The sequence below is a fragment of the Carassius gibelio genome, chromosome A3 (genome assembly GCF_023724105.1).
Source record: "Carassius gibelio isolate Cgi1373 ecotype wild population from Czech Republic chromosome A3, carGib1.2-hapl.c, whole genome shotgun sequence".
NCBI lineage: Eukaryota > Metazoa > Chordata > Actinopteri > Cypriniformes > Cyprinidae > Carassius > Carassius gibelio.
Genome location: NC_068373.1, coordinates 16,161,108 through 16,177,124, shown reverse-complemented (window position 1 = coordinate 16,177,124; position 16,017 = coordinate 16,161,108). Strand labels below are relative to the sequence as shown.

Here is a 16,017-nt window from a genome sequence, read left to right as displayed (position 1 = left end):
ACATGCACAGAGTCAAAGTTTCCACACATTGATGAGACAAAGACATCAAAACACTTAATCCGCTCAAAGAAGAGTGAGGGAGAGAGCGGCAGATGGCCAGAAAGACGTCAGTCCTCCTCATTCGTCCCAGGACAACAGTGAGGCGGGAGACAGATGATTACAAGGGACCCTGGACGTCACAGAGACTGAATGCGAAAGCTTAAAGGAGTTGTATTAGGATGAAAGAGCAAAATTGCAATTGGGGAAAAGGATTTGAGTTTTTCAGGGACTCTGATTCTATGATAAAAGACATCAGTCAAAACTTAATGGAGTTGAGCTGTCAAATATCTTGAATCATGTACATCTAACAAAGATTGAGAGACCAGGTTAGCATGTGTGTGCTAACTTTTGTAAAGATAAAACTTGCACACTTTTTCTGATCCTAACTTGATGCCACACTGCCCTCTCTAGCTGGCGGGACGGTAGTGTCCTCACGTCCTCACAGATGAGCACGAAACCCCCATTGAGTGCTTTTTATTGTCTCTTATCTGTTCTGTTTAAACTGCCACCTCCACTCCCATTTCCTCTTAATCCTGGGAAATAAAATTAAGGACTTTATATTAAATAAATAATGAATAATCTGTACTATGCAAACTAATTGACTGTATGTTCTCCTCTTGATCCAGAAGTCGGGGTTCCCTGTCCTCTGAGATCAAAGACGTGACTGACATAGCCGTGTGAAGATTTACCATCAGTTTATCCTCCTTCATTTCCTGAAAACAAGTTTGTTATCATTTTTCCTTTTCGTACTGGAGTGACTCATGTCTTCTCTGTCGCTCTCTCATATAAATACGAGTTTACAGGGACATGTCTTCGGTGTAGACCATCTCAGCATCTGGTGGGCTTAGAGATATCGCTACTCAGTGTTTTTTTTTTTCACAAATGGGATTTATCCTCTTTGTTTTTATATATCATTTACATTTTAAGTCAGTTTTACAGTTTATTATTACATTATATTATATTTGATGAAATTTTTACTTTTTTCATCCCGTCTGTTTGTATTGAAGCCCACCTGGTCAGTTCGGTCAATCATGCTTTTTACCAGTTTTTTCTTTTTTTTGGCTCTGTTTCCTCCTCTTCATTGGTGTATGTATGTTCCTGAACAGAACGTGCTTCTGCCGTTCGGCACACAAGTCAGGGAACGCTTGCTCTTCACAGGTAATCTTCACCTTTAACCTGTTTCAGTAGCTGCAGATTGGTTTCTGCTTCTTTCTTTTTTTTTGAGCTGCACTGTTGAGATGTTAGGATCCGCTTATTGTGGATAACTGTGACATGTGGTGCTTTCTTCTGTCAACAAGGCTATCTGGAATCAGTCAATCTTTTTACTTGGTGTGGTGATGTGACAATAAAACCTTTTATTTCAGGGAACTTATTTTGCACTGCAACTGTACTATGCTTTTTAATTCCTAAAGAGCAAAGACTGCCTTGAGGTAAAGTCAATAAGTGTGTTCATGTTTCTGTGTGTGTGTGTGTTTTTGTCCATTTTAGAGAACAGAAAGCATGGGCTGTTCCTTGAAATGAAGCCTGATGGCTCCGTCCGAGGGTCCCCAGCAAAGAAGCGCAACTGTAAGCAAGTGCTGAAAACATGAGTTATAGAGCACAGTTTACTGTAAGAGTACTATTGTAATCATGTAACCATCATTATAGCCTTACTTCTCAGAACACCTTATCAGAAAAGATAACGATTCACAATACCTGTGATAGCAAGGGTTATGCCAATAATAACAATAGTTGTTTCCCTTTTGGTTTGATGTTGTGAGAATATTTTATAGTGGCAGCGGTTGTTAATATAGAGGTCCAAAGGTGATGTGTGAATGCTCACAGCGCTGATGGAAGTGTGGTGTTGTTTGCGCTCTGCAGGTGTGCTGAGCCTGCGCTCGGTCAAAGCGGGTGAGACGGTCATCCAGAGTGAGGCTACATCTCTCTTCCTCTGCGTGGATGATGAAGACAACTTGAAAGGACAGGTCTGAACATACTAACGTCTTCACAGATTTAAAATATCCAATAGATTATGTTTCTTTTTAAGAAAAATAAATCTGAAAATATGACAATTAGTTCAAAAGACACCATTCTATTGTAGCAGAAAGCAGTGTATACATAAAATGGATACTAGCATTTACTATGTTTCCATTTTAAAAGCAAATTGTACAAGCAAAATATGAATTTTTATAATATAGAATTGTTTAAAGAATACCTTAAATAGTTAAGGTTTTTAAGAAATTAATACTCTTATTTAGCAGTGAGGCATTTAATTGATCAAAAGTGACATTTATAATATTACAAAAAATATTTCAAATAAATGTTTTTTTTTTAATTATTATTATTATATCCTGAAAAAAATGTATCATGGTTTTTACAAAAAAATATGCTGTTTTCAAAATTTATAATAATTATCAGATAACGATACTGAAAATGTTGCTTTAACCATCACAGAAACAAACTGCATTTTTTTAATTATAAATAATTATATAAAATATCAAATTGACCAATTAAATGCAAACTTGGTACTGAGTTTGTTTTTTGTTTTTGTTTTTCAGCTGCATTACTCTGAAGGAGACTGCACCTTCCACGAAGTGCTACTGGAGGATGGATATTCTTATTTTCTTTCTCCACACTCCGATCGTCCTGTGTCGCTCCACTCAAAGCAGTCTGGGCAGAAACACAGTGCCCCACTTTCTCGGTTCCTCCCCGTTATGGATTATCTGTTAGCGGTGAGAGAGGACAGCCACATACAGGAGGTGAAACATTATATTAAGGACATAAATCTGGACTCTGATGACCCACTAGGAATGGGACATCACTCTCAAATCCAGACTGTCTTCAGTCCCAGTCTGCATACTAAGAAGTGAGGTCTGGAGAACATTGGTTATGGAGGCATGCTTTACATCATCACTGGACTGCCAGATTTAAAATGTTTTGTTACTGTATTTTTATTTTTGCCCGAAACTGTATTTATTTGAACTTATTTATTTATTTGTTATGGTCTAAAATTATTAAAATTACCTTAAATATTGTTAATATGAAACAGCATATGATTATTATGTAAAATATGACTCTTTTAAAGACATGAGATATCAGCTGGAGAAGATTCCACTTTCAGTTTGTTTGTTCGCTTTGTAGATCACTGCGCAACTTCAGTATGATTTTTGTGTGATTACAAATTTTAATAAATAGTACACAAACATGGCTCAGCGTTATACAATACATAGAGCACACACACATTATATATTACATGTTTTCCTAAAAAGTTTTTGAACACACACACTCACGTCATTTATTCACAGCATTTCAACAATGTCAGAACAGCAGTAACACAAAACTGTTCCAGATGAATGATGCTTAAGACTTTATCCATTCATTGCACAAAAAATCCCTGGCACATTCATGGCTGCAACCCGGGTGACAAAGTTCATGCCATCTAAGTGATACCGCATGGCTCTTCTTCCTATGAATAAGTCCGATATATATGTCGACAATTGCAAGGTTCAAATGCTTTTATTGCACAACACAGCTCAGCTTATCCTCAGCTATTCTTTCAGAGATGGCCCTCTCTGAATAGATACAAATAGTTTCACAAATAAATACATTCAGTGATTTAAGGTTTAAGATCGTGCAGTCAAAATAAAAGTTTGGTTCCCAGAAAGTTAGGAAACATTTCATAGATGTTTTTTAGATAGATAGGCAATGTTTTTTGTAACTTCTTCATACCTTTCATTTGGATGCTGCATCTGCATTTTGTACCTTCTTCTCAGCCTCTTTTTCTGATTCTTGCATTAATTCCTTCCCATCATCCCCATATGTTCAGTGAGTCACAGCGAGGCAGTGTCCTTTAAACCTCATCCATCTCTCATTCCTCTTCTTTGATCTCCAGTCTCTCAGACTTGAGTGACCAGCGGGTAAACGCTCCCTACACTTTGCACTCCGGTCGGACCCACACAAAGCCCAGAAAGGAGAGTCCCATTTAGAGGGGCACAGATCCCCCTATAGGCCATGCCTCCTTCAAGAGGAACGCGGTCTCCCTGTTCCCCAGGCCCTTCTTCAGCATCTTCTCCTTCTTCCCCACCTTCCTCCTCCTCCCAAAGGGAAGTGCTGACGTGTGTGTATTCCTGGTTGTCCACACACTCCGTTTCACGGTGGTAGAAGTAGCTGAAGTTGGAAACGATGACGGGAACGGGAAGCGAGATGGTGAGCACGCCGGCGATGGCGCACATGGAGCCCACCAGCTTTCCACCCACCGTCATCGGGTACATGTCGCCATAGCCCACTGTCGTCATCGAGACCACAGCCCACCAGAAGGCTTCTGGGATACTGGTGAAGGCCGTTCCAGGGTTGTCCACCTCAGCAAAGTACACGGCCGAGGAGAACAGGATGACTCCGATGAAGAGGAAAAAGATGAGCAGCGCCAGCTCCCTCAAGCTGGCCTTCAGCGTCTGGCCCAGGATTTGAAGGCCTTTGGAGTGGCGAGACAGCTTGAAGATCCGGAAGACTCGAACCAGACGGATGACCCTGATGATCGCCAGCGACATGGACGGCGTCGCTCCCTTAGACTTGGCCAGCTCTGTGCCGAGCGTGACGAAGTAGGGAATGATTGCGAAGAAGTCTATGATGTTCATCACATCCTTGAAGAAGGACATCTTACTGGGAGAACAGGAGAAACGCATCATTAGCTCAAACGAGAACCAGCAGATACACATGGTCTCCACCAGGAAGAATGGATCTTGAAAGGGAGAGGACATTAGGCTGTGCAAGGTACTGTTTCCAGCCAGGATAGCCTGGTATGACGCTTGCTGCAAAAGAGACAGAGAAAAGAAAAAAGACATGGATAGATATGGAAACTGGATAGAAACTTATGACATTGAAAAACATATTAAGCACAGCCAGAGTATAAAGTGCATTTTCTGTATTCAAGGTATGTTAAGGTATGATCCTTAAAGTGTAATAAAATAAAAGATAAAACAAATAAATAAATAAACAAGCAAAGAGGAAGCAATTGAGTTTGTAATAAAACCTGAATCAATATTGGCTTGGCTTTTCAGAGGTGCGAGAACTCACAGGGTTAAAACTTGACCCAGCGATTTATTATTATTATTATTTTTTTTTTTATTTTTTTTTTTTATTTAATCTCAACAAACAGTTAAGAATCTCTATCGAAAAGATAGACTTACACGTAGCTCTCTAACAGTAGGGTGAATTCGTTATAACATTTGACCTTATTAGATGGGCAATCCTGCTCACTGTCTAGTTTTAACAACTTGTCATGTTTGTAACTTTTATTACATAATTTATTTAAAAACAGCAGTGTTTGCAATAAGTCAAAACAACAGCATAATGATGAGGCCTTGTTTATCTTAGTTTATTCAATGTAGATTTTAATGCTTCCTCCACAAACCACATTCACTCAGAGGAGCAGAGCATGCAGCTTTATTTATTTTTAAGTGTTACATTGTATCTTTAAGTTGATAAAACTGTTTAGTAGAAAGCTAATTTCTGAAACTACTTTTAAGGCCAAACATGTTTTGCCTAACAAGTGCCCGACTGAAACAAATTGTTTGCCCATTTGACACCCACTTCTTGAGTGAAGCTGAATGTCCCAGTACATGACCTTTCACTCAAAGGTCAATCATTTTTGATCTTTATCACTCCATAAAAAAATGTAAAAGGTAACCATAGTAGGGGCATTTTCGATGTATCCATAAACACATAGAACCTAACTTAAGTTTCCAGTCATATAACAAAGCTAAACATATGTTTGGATAGAAAACAGATTTTTAAATAGTAAGACAGGAGATTAGAAGATATGACATGTGAGATGTGAGCTCGTATGATCGTGTGGTCTATAATCTTGTCTCTGGCTGGCTGGCTGGTAAATGTTCCCTATCGTAGTGCTTACTTAGATTTAGCTGAAGTCATCATAAGTTGTGAAAGTGTGTTTCCATTCCTATTTCAGCATTTGAGGGTGTCTGTTTATTAATGCAAGCTCCTGTGTCTGTGTTAATATGCTCTGAAGGGGTGTCCTTACTCTAAAAATAACGCCTTAGATCTCTAAGGTGAAACTTGAGAATGTACCATCTCTCTCTCATCTGCTTTAGTTTACTGGTCTGAGCCATGCAGAATTACTGAGCTGCTTTGGCAGCATGTTGAGGTTGCAGTCTTGTGCCGAAGCAGTTGGGAAACTAATTTGATACTCTTTACTAACTTTCCCTCCTTGCTCCTAACCCACCCTGTGTCTCTCTATATCCCCTCACTCGATCAAGCACAGACGCTCTTTCATACTGTCACCTGTCACCTTGTCATTTCTCATCTCCTTCCCTTTTTTTCTATCTGTGTAGGCCGGTTGCATCTCTCCAAGGACACGTCACTTGACTGTTTTCCAACCCCCCAGTGTCTTTACTCCAAATCTGTGTATCAGATTTAACGACACGTCTAAAATAATCTCTGCAATAAACCTACACTCTCTTCTGCTCCTGAACTTTTCATCTGCTGTTTTCTTTTTATGCAACCTCTCACATTTTAAACTTCCCTTATTTGTGCGATTTGAAATGTGTGCACATTTTTTACATTTGTATATGAAACTATATGTAGTCAGTAATTAAACTTTGTGTTCAAAATAGTTTAGCGTTTAGCATTAAGCATTGTTTTTACATTTGATAGAAATTCAGTATGCAGTGTACATTTACATAGCACACTTCTTGGATTCATTTTTGCACTAAAATTCAATGTGGCAACAGAACAAGTCAACCATTAAACATGTAAACATCTCAGTCAAGTACATTGAGGTGCAGACACATTAGCAAAATTTCGCTGGAATTCACAGAACAACAGTAAATGTGACCACACATATAGGCTTTCAATTAAAATAGTTATTGATATATTTTAATAGTATAGTAATAGTAAAAATATAATAAATGTTGTAATATTAAAGTTTCAACATAACCAAAGTAGCAAAAGACCCGTTCTTCCATATTGTGATGTACATTGAATTTAAATTGATTATTTAGAAGAAAAAAACATGTCGGGGACTTGGTTCTGTTAGTTGGTTGTTGATTGGAGGAAGGCGGATCTTAATGAGGTCAGTAATTAAGAAGTTCAGGATTTATGTGGACTTAATAACTGGAGAAATACATCACCAGACAGAAGTCTTTAGTTTTTCCCCAAGTTATAAAATTTTGATTAAAAAATTAAGTAAAAAAAAAAAAAGGAAACATATCATGGATGCATCGATTCACAGTAAGATCAATGACATGCACTCTAATAACATTCTTAGCAAAGAGATAGGGTGAATTTTCTTTTCATGCTAACTTTAAATAATATATTAATATTAATACATTTTATTTATGCTCATTCATCTTTATATGCGCAGCGACCCATCTGCTTCATGCAAACAGCCATTCTAACATTATTTCATATTAATGTTTTGTGCATTATGTGTACTTTTTAATGAAAAAAATGAATCCTGCATTTTCTGTATGGAAATATGAGCTGATATCAGTTTGCTAGTGCAGACACCTGGTCAAACACTGTTCTTCTCACCTCTCTCTGCTCCTTTTCTACTCTGAAGTCAGGCAGCGTCTCCAAACAAAAGATGAGGATTGAGACCACAATCACCATCACGCTGATGATGGCGATGATACGGGCACCTCCAGAGGACTCGGGGTGCTCAAAGAGCATCCACAGCTTGCGCTGGATCTCATTGTCTGGCAGGGGCCGAGGCTCCTCCTTGGGGAAGCCCTCATCCTCTTTGAAGCGAGCCATGATATCCTCTCCCAGCTCATAAAAGCGCAGTTCATCCAGGAAGACATCTAGAGGCACACTGGCAGGCCGCCGTAATCGACCTCCGGACTGATAGAAGTAAAGGATGGCATCAAAGCAGAATCGGTTGCGGTCCAGAAAGATCTCATTTCGGAGTGGGTCAAAGTAGCGCAGACGCCGCTGAGGGTCACCGAGCAGAGAGTCAGGGAACTGGGCCAGGGTTCGAATCTGTGTTTCATAGCGCATGCCTGACACATTGATGGCCAGACGTTCAGACAGGGCCCAACCTCCCTTCCACATTGAGCCAGATCTTCGATTCTCTCTCTTCCTCTCAACCTTCTCTTTGTCACCCTTTTCTGCCTTGTTGCGCTGGTCCTTGAGATTCTTGTCAATTTCACTGATCTCTTCCTCCTCTTGTTTTTTGCCCTCTGTTTCCCTGTCCGGTTCTTCTCCTTCTCCTTTGTCCATCTTTCTTGTTCACTCAGTCTGTTTTATTGAGTAGAAACACAATCATTTCAGCCAAGCATGAACCCAGAGGTAAAAGGTTTGTTAAATGGGTGTTAGATCGAAACTATCAATCAATCAATCAATCAATCAATCAATCAATCAATCTAGCATATGCATATTTAAATTAAATGTAATTTACATTGTATTAATTGCATTACACTCGTAAATTGCTAAAAAAAATGTGAATAACTACAAATACAAATAACAGAAAACATGTTGAATTTCATGAGTTAAGTAGAAAAACTGAAAAACATACTCCAATTTTTTTTTTCATTTACAACGAAATAATATTTACAGATTATGTGTAATGCAATTTAATTTAATACATTTAAATAAAAAACACGTTTATAATGCTAAATACTTTTATCTATTTTATAATTGGTACAGTTGAATTAAAATGTGAAATAGACTGTGTAATAGAAAAATAATCTGCTCTACAACAAGACATTTATACAGTCCCGTTCCAGTTATGTAACTGAAGATGGTACTTCTCCTGCCGTTCCATGAAATCATATACAAACATTTCATGTACTCTATCAGAACCCTGTGCTGACTCCCAGAGACAGATCCATTACAACTTTGAACCTCACCCTAAGAATAAGACTACATGACATCAGACAAATAAATCAAATTAAATATTAATCAATAATTAAATAAATACTTTTGTCAAAAAAATAAAAAATCAAGACTATTAAACCCTCCCTGTTAACAGAACCAGTTTATGTAAAGACACCAAAACATCCTTTCAGTATAAAACAACTGTAAAACAAGACTTAAATGAAGGTAAGGGGCAAAAATGTTCAATAAAAGTGCCACATTCCCTTGCAAGTAAATATCTCAGAAAAATCTGAAAATTGGTATTGAGGTTTGGGTCTCTGAAAAGTTTCTGAAAAGACTGTCCCTCCACTTACCCTCTGGCGCTAGTGTCCGTAAATCCAGAAAAGTTACCCCACGCTATCCGTAATTCTTCCCAACCTTCACCACACCATGAGCTGTGTATCTAGTGTCCCCCCTTTCTGCCAGACGGTCTACCCTATGAGTCCAACAGGAGGTGTTTTCTCCTGTACCCTGTCCTCCGCTCAGTCAGTGCCCTAAGGATACTTAAACCTGTTTGTAGGTCACTGTCTTCACTCCCTCTCATGCTCACTGCAGCACTGGGGAATGCTGTCGTGCTGAAATTCAATCCAGAGCCCCTCGTGCCCTCATCGGCTCACTGTCTGAAACATCTTCAAATGCCTGTCTCTCATTTTATCTCTTTTATATTTGTTATTCTCATATTTGTTTATTTTTATGTATGAATGATAGGTTTTTGCATTTTGTTATTTTATCCCACCCCAGCAATTCTGCCAGGAAACAAAATAATCAATTATTCCGAATATAAAAAACCTGCAAATATTATTATACATAATAATGACCAAAATTAAGGTTTATATTTAAAACGTGTATTGGAAAGGAAAATATATCGTAATAAAAAAAGAAAAAAATGAAAGGTTTTCAAGTCACTTGTGTATTTTTTTATAGTACATTAGTCATTTAGTTCATGATTATGAATAAAAAATATATATGTAAGGGATAATCAATGGTTTGCTGTGCATTAAAAGATTTTAAATGCACAACGTGGAGGCCAAGAATCACCCGATGTGTAGCAATCTGCAATCCCCGACCTCTCTCTCTCTCACTGTGTTTATGTGCGAGTGGTGTGTGTATCATTTAAAGCAGCGCATTGATATAGAATGGGGATTAAACTGACTTGGAACTACCTGTTCATTAAGTAAGGAATAATGTACATCCAGCCGGTTGTTCTTGAAGAATAAATCCCGACAGAGTGATCAGGACCCGATGCGAAGTGTATCCGATGCTCTAGCCACCTCAGCTGGCTCCTCTCGATGTGGAGGAGCAGTGGCTCTACTCTGGGCACCTCCCGAGTTGCTGAGCTCCTCACCCTATCTAAAAGGGAGCACCAAGCCACCCTACAGAGAAAGCACATTTCGGCCGACTAATGATAATAGGTGAGAATAGAAACGTAGATCGACCGGTAAATCGAGAGCTTTGCCTTGAAGCTCAGCTCCTTCTTTACCACAACAGACAGGTACATCAACCGCATCACTGCAGAAACTGCACCTATCCACCTGTCAATCTAACACCCCATCCTTCCATCACTCATGAACAAGACCCCAAGATACTTGAACTCCTCCACTTGAGGCAGGAGCTCTCCACCAAGCCACCCTTTTTCAGCTGAGAATCATGGCCTTGGACTTGGAGGTGCTGATTCTCATCCCAGCTGCTTCACACTCTGCTGCAAACTGTCCACACACTGAAGGTCCTGGCCTGATGAAGCCAACATGACAACATCATCAGCAAAAAGCAGAAACGAAATCATGTGGTCCCCAAAATGGACACCCTCCAGCCCCTGGCTGTGCCTAGAAATCCTGCCCATAAAAATTATGAAGAGCACCGGTGATAAAGGGCAGTCCTGCTGGAGTCTAACATGTCTAACTTACTGCCGACAATGCGAACCAAGCTCCTGCTCCGGTCATACAGGGACAGATGTGGGGGCACTCCCGGAGCACCCCCCACAGGAGGCCGCAAGGGACATGGTCGAATGCCTACTCCAAATCCACAAAACACATGTGGATTGGTTGGGCAAACTCCAAAAAATCCTCCAGCAGACCGGCGAGGGTATAAAGCTGGTCCAGTGTTCCACGACTGGGACGAAAACCCACAATGTTCTTCCTGAATCCAAGGTTCAACTATCAGCCGAATTCTCCTCTCAAGTACCCTGGCATAGACTTTCCCAGGAAGGCTAAGGAGTGTGATCCCCCTGTAGTTGGAACACACCCTCCGGTCCCCCTTCTTAAAAATAGGGACCACCACCCCAGTCTGCCATTGCAGAGGCACTGTCCCCGACTGCCACGCATTGCTGCAGCCAAGACAGCCCTCGGCTTCTGCTTCCTCAATGGATGACATGTCGGTGGGGTTGAGGAGATCCTCAAAGTATTCCTTCCACTGTCCGACGATATCCCCAATTGAGGTCAACAGCTGCCCACCTTCACTGTAAGCAGTGTTGTCAGGGCACTGCTTTTCCCTTGTGAGGTACCATACAGTTTGCAAATAACTTTTCGAGTCTTTCTCCATGGCCTTACCAAACTCCTCCCAGACCCAAGTTTTTGCCTCCACAACCACCCGAACTGATACCCATCAGCTGCCTCAGGAATCCCACAAGCCAGCCAGGCCCGGTAGGACTCCTTCTTTAGCTTGACGGCATCCCTTACTTCTGGTATCCACCACCGGATTTGGGGATTGCCTCCTTGACAGGCACCAGAGACCTTACGGCCACAGATCAGAGTGGCTGCATTGACAGTCGAGGTGGAGAACAAGGTCCACTCGGACTCCATGTCTCCAGTCTCCCTCAGAATCTGGTCGAAGCTCTGCCAGAGGTGGGAGTTGAAAACCCTACCGGGGGCATATAGCCCTGGACAACAGCTCTTAGGATCATTTGGGTACTCAAACCCTCCACCACGATAAGGTTGCCATTCAAGGAGGAGATAATAATTAGCGATAGAATAAAAAATACATAGATTTAAATAGCTTAAGCGGTTTAATTTCAGTTTGTTCCATATTTGATAAGGTTTCCATATTAAAATTGAAATCAGCATTATAAATACAATGTAGCTATTTTTGTGCTATTTTGTGAATAATAATAATAATTTATTTTTAAAAAATTATAATTTGAATTATGATGTATACTTTTCATTGTATGATACATAGAGACTTTCAAAACAAATATGTCACAGTTTTAAATGTATTATTTATTAGTATTTCATATTTTCTTACACTGAAGCCATTAATCATTGTGATGACTGAGAGTCTGATGCTTAAGTCGACGGTTTATTCACTTTTTTTAGTAACTGTTGGGACAAAGTATATAAAATACAAAATTAATACATTTTGTATCAATTATGAAATTAAAGAAGTGTGTTTCAAAATACAGCTATCCAGCTTTGCGATCCTCACACACTCCAACCCCAGTAATTTACACGCATGCAGTCTTCACCGTAAAATGCTTTTTTTTTTTTATTATATATGGCATATACGGTATTTTCATGTTTACATGTTAGTTTACGTTTACTATGTTAATATAAATATAGAACGGAAGGTTTTTTTTGTGTTTTTTTTAACAACTGGGATGGCGCCCCTCTGGGAGCTGGTGTCACATAGGGAGCGGCGGTACTATGAATATCAATATGATGTAATTGAAGAATAATGCACACATATTTGAATGGCATATTTCCAAATATTTATTTTTTTCTTAAATAATTTTTATTCTTCATGATATTTGTATGACTGGGTATTTAAAAAATGTAATTGAATAAGTTTGAATGAAAACTTACTCGTAAAGTAAGATCTGTGGGTTCGAACATTGCGACACGCGCACGTGATTGGACAAAAGTGAGGTTTCGTTTTTCGCTGATCACGTGATTCTCTGAAAACAACACGCGCTCCGGCACAGAGCTTCCTGAGAAATTGCGCTGATTGCTTAGAAGCTTCAGTGTCATATGGACCAAAGAATTGGGAAAACCCGGAATTGGATCATATTACAGACGATTCAGTCGGACTTGGCGAACTGGTTCCTCAAGTTGACTGAATAGCTTCAAAATAACGATTCGTCCAGGAAGAGATCATCTCTAGTTGACACACACACACACACACACACGACATCGGTAACTTACTACTCTATCAGATGACTTCAATACATTAGGAACCGCTTACTCGAGCAGACTCGTTAGTCCCGTGCAGAAATCTGACATTATCGACATTTGCTGTATAAGTAACTTGCACATAATTGAGCGTATAACGTACAGCAGTAGCATGGCTTGTGCTCAGCGTTATGTCAACAAAGTTGTCATCGTTACTGGGGGCACTAGAGGCATCGGAAGGGGCATCGTTAAAGTGTTTGGTAAGGGTTTTTAATATTTATCTTTCTATTAAGTTATCGAAAGAAAATTGTGAGCAAGTAAAATGAAATTCGTGTTTGCTTTGCAGTGCAAAACGGAGCCAAAGTTGTGTTCTGCGCACAAGAGAGTATGTGATATGGTTTCAATAGCCTTTTAACTATACGTTTCTTTCACCAGTAAATGCAATAACGTTTCCTTTTTTTTTTGTAATCGTCAGCACAATTGTCAGCTGGTCAGTCTCTTGAGTCTGTGCTGAATAAGGAAGGACCGGGATCGTGCTCGTTTGTGTCATGTGACGTGACAAAAGAGGATGACATCAAGGTATCCTCAGGCGTTCATAATAACCCTTTTATCATTCCCTTTTCTTCTTAAACTTGTGTTTACATGAGAGCAAATACATAATGCAGAGGAAACGGATACAATAATAGTAATACTTAATAAGTAATCAACAATTGAACTTTTAAGGGTTTTTTTATTTTTGAAAGGGTCTCCATATAAAACTTGAGATCTGTATTATTTAAAAATATAATAATGTAAAAACGTTTTTTGTGCCGTTTTGTGGGCTAGGCTTGAAATAATAATTAGAATTACAATGTTTCTTTTATTTTTATTATACATAAGGACTTTCAAAACAAATTTGTCATAATTCTAAATGTATTGTTTCATTCATTTTAATTGTCATATCTTATCTTGAAGCGATTAATCAATGTGACAATTGAGAGATTTGGACAATTAGACTGTTTGGTGAACAATGCTGGGTGGCGTAAGTCAAAAGTTTTTATTCCTTTTATTGTACTTTGAACTTTTTATTTGTGTTATTTTATTTTAACCACAGACTTTTAGATCTGTTTGGAGAAAATTCATATTATTTATTTGGTTATTTATTTAATTTTTTAAACAATTTTCTTTCTAAATAAACTGTCTAATAAATTAATAAAGAAGGTGATTTTTATTGAAATCCTCCATCAGACCCCCCTCACAAGACCACAGATGAAACCACTGCAGAGGAGTTTAGAGACCTGCTTAATCTGAACCTCATCAGTTACTTCCTTGCTTCAAAGGTAAGGAAGTGATGTAAAAAAAAAACTTTGGTCTATTTACTCGTGCAGAATGACAGATTTCTTTCTTTTTTAACCTCTTTTCATTACCTCGGGTCAGTATGCACTGCCGTATCTGCGTAAAACCCAAGGAAACATCATCAATTTGTCCAGCCTTGTCGCCTCAATAGGTCAGAAAGACGCGGCTCCCTATGTGGCAACCAAGGTGAGTTTCTCTGCTTGTCCTGAGTGCTTTACTTGTTCATTTCACAAGTTGGAAGTAACAGTAATGCTCACATATATCCACAAGGGGGCCATCACTGCCATGACTAAAGCAATGGCTGTGGACGAGAGTCGCTATCAAGTGAGAGTGAACTGGTGAGTGCCAGTCCCCCTGACATCTAAAGCTCTCCCTTACTACTTTATTTATATCTTATCTTTTTTTTTTTTTTTTATCCAATTTAATTTCTGTCTGTGAACATGCTGTTTACTAACATTAAAACTCTTTATAGCATCTCTCCAAGCAATATAATGACGCCTCTGTGGGAGGAGCTTGCAGGCAACACAGAAGATGCTGCTGCAACTGTTAAGGGAGGAGAAAACGCTCAGGTAAGTGTTCATGAGGCTAAATGTGCAATTGAAGAATGGTGTTCTGCTGAATATGTTACAGTAACATACTTCTACTCAACAGCTGATTGGTCGAATGGGAACGGAGACTGAGAGTGGATTAGCTGCCCTCTTCTTGGCAGCTGATGCCACTTTCTGCACTGGGATAGATTTGTTTCTAAGTGGAGGGGCCGAACTGAACTACGGCTTCAAAAGCCAAATACCATAACAAGACCGTGATGGAAAGGTTCATGAAATGACTTTGCAGATTTTTCTCATCATTGCACCATTTCAAATCATTGTGCAAACTGATCTTCAAAACCTTTTATTTGTACATGTTTAAGCTTAATATTAAACAATCACACAAGTTTACTTAACTTCTAAGCCATAAAAAAAAATAGATTTTTCTTGCCATTTCATAAATTCATGCTGCTTCATGATCAGGTAAATGGTGCAATAATAGTTCAATTTAAATTTAAGCCAGTTGTTTTATATTTAATAGCAATATGGCTTATGTCTTAATTAATTAATCTAAATGCTTAGAGATTTTCATTTTTTAATGCAAATATTAGTTAAATATTATATGAAAGGGACCTGCTCTGTGAATTACAGTAAAATGAAAGTGCAAAGACTTACTGATGTTTACATGTCAACATTCCCTGGACAGTTTGTTGGACAATGATCCAATCTGAACTGTGATGTGATGATTTTTCAAATCTTTTCATGAGTCTTTACAGGTTGTGATATGCTTCATACATTGTATTTCTAAAATGATTTGTAATAATTAAAAAGCTTAATTTACATTGTTGTCTGATTATTTAATATTAGCTAATTATAAAAGTATGTCAGAACTTCTTTAAAAAGCCATCTATGGGGTTTATTCTGAGATAATAATATAAGCCAAAACATGTGCAGTGTTGATACTGTTGTGAATCTTTTGATATCTAAATGTTGTGGCCACTAAAAGTCCTTAACTGTATTAGACGGCTGGAAATGTGCTGCTTTTTTATGGTATATGCAAGTTGAAAGACAGTAAATAATAATTACTGGAGAGCTTATATTATCTAATAATAAAGACTGATGAAAATTTAGATTCAAGTCAACAAATTTAATTCAAAGAAAAA

General features: G+C 38.7%; 3 protein-coding genes across 3 annotated transcripts; 2 read left to right on the top strand and 1 right to left on the bottom strand.

The window, feature by feature from the left end:
• Window positions 1-35: 35 nt before the first annotated feature.
• LOC127949088 (fibroblast growth factor 21) lies at window positions 36-3,145 on the top strand. Its single transcript, XM_052546028.1, has 4 exons — window positions 36-1,197; window positions 1,528-1,605; window positions 1,900-2,003; window positions 2,577-3,145. The coding sequence occupies exons 1-4, from the start codon at window positions 1,005-1,007 to the stop codon at window positions 2,886-2,888; spliced, it is 687 nt and encodes a 228-aa protein (XP_052401988.1). The 5' UTR covers window positions 36-1,004; the 3' UTR covers window positions 2,889-3,145.
• A 34-nt stretch (window positions 3,146-3,179) lies between these two features.
• Window positions 3,180-9,411, bottom strand: LOC127949068 (potassium voltage-gated channel subfamily A member 7-like). Its single transcript, XM_052546010.1, has 3 exons — window positions 9,207-9,411; window positions 7,570-8,274; window positions 3,180-4,826 (listed from the first exon to the last, which is right to left on the bottom strand). The coding sequence occupies exons 2-3, from the start codon at window positions 8,254-8,256 to the stop codon at window positions 3,915-3,917; spliced, it is 1,599 nt and encodes a 532-aa protein (XP_052401970.1). The 5' UTR covers window positions 8,257-8,274; window positions 9,207-9,411; the 3' UTR covers window positions 3,180-3,914.
• Window positions 9,412-12,766: 3,355 nt separating this feature from the next.
• LOC127949039 (17-beta-hydroxysteroid dehydrogenase 14-like) lies at window positions 12,767-15,694 on the top strand. The gene is made up of 9 exons (XM_052545967.1): window positions 12,767-13,252; window positions 13,339-13,377; window positions 13,468-13,571; window positions 13,947-14,013; window positions 14,220-14,311; window positions 14,409-14,513; window positions 14,598-14,665; window positions 14,800-14,896; window positions 14,979-15,694. Exons 1-9 carry the CDS (start codon window positions 13,165-13,167, stop codon window positions 15,120-15,122), a joined length of 804 nt encoding a protein of 267 aa, XP_052401927.1. The 5' UTR covers window positions 12,767-13,164; the 3' UTR covers window positions 15,123-15,694.
• The last annotated feature ends 323 nt before the right edge of the window (window positions 15,695-16,017 follow it).

Excerpts from the sequence above, each read along its gene's own strand:
- LOC127949039 (XM_052545967.1), top strand. The coding sequence starts at position 13,165 with ATGGCTTGTGCTCAGCGTTATGTCAACAAAGTTGTCATCGTTACTGGG. Across the intron at positions 13,253-13,338 it reads GGGCATCGTTAAAGTGTTTG|TGCAAAACGGAGCCAAAGTT; the intron begins GTAAGGGTTTTT and ends TTTGCTTTGCAG. Across the intron at positions 14,514-14,597 it reads CTCCCTATGTGGCAACCAAG|GGGGCCATCACTGCCATGAC; the intron begins GTGAGTTTCTCT and ends TATATCCACAAG.
- LOC127949068 (XM_052546010.1), bottom strand. The coding sequence starts at position 8,256 with ATGGACAAAGGAGAAGGAGAAGAACCGGACAGGGAAACAGAGGGCAAA. Across the intron at positions 4,827-7,569 it reads TAGAAAAGGAGCAGAGAGAG|CAAGCGTCATACCAGGCTAT; the intron begins GTGAGAAGAACA and ends TCTCTTTTGCAG.
- LOC127949088 (XM_052546028.1), top strand. The coding sequence starts at position 1,005 with ATGAAATTTTTACTTTTTTCATCCCGTCTGTTTGTATTGAAGCCCACC. Across the intron at positions 1,606-1,899 it reads CCCAGCAAAGAAGCGCAACT|GTGTGCTGAGCCTGCGCTCG; the intron begins GTAAGCAAGTGC and ends TGCGCTCTGCAG. Across the intron at positions 2,004-2,576 it reads AAGACAACTTGAAAGGACAG|CTGCATTACTCTGAAGGAGA; the intron begins GTCTGAACATAC and ends TTTGTTTTTCAG.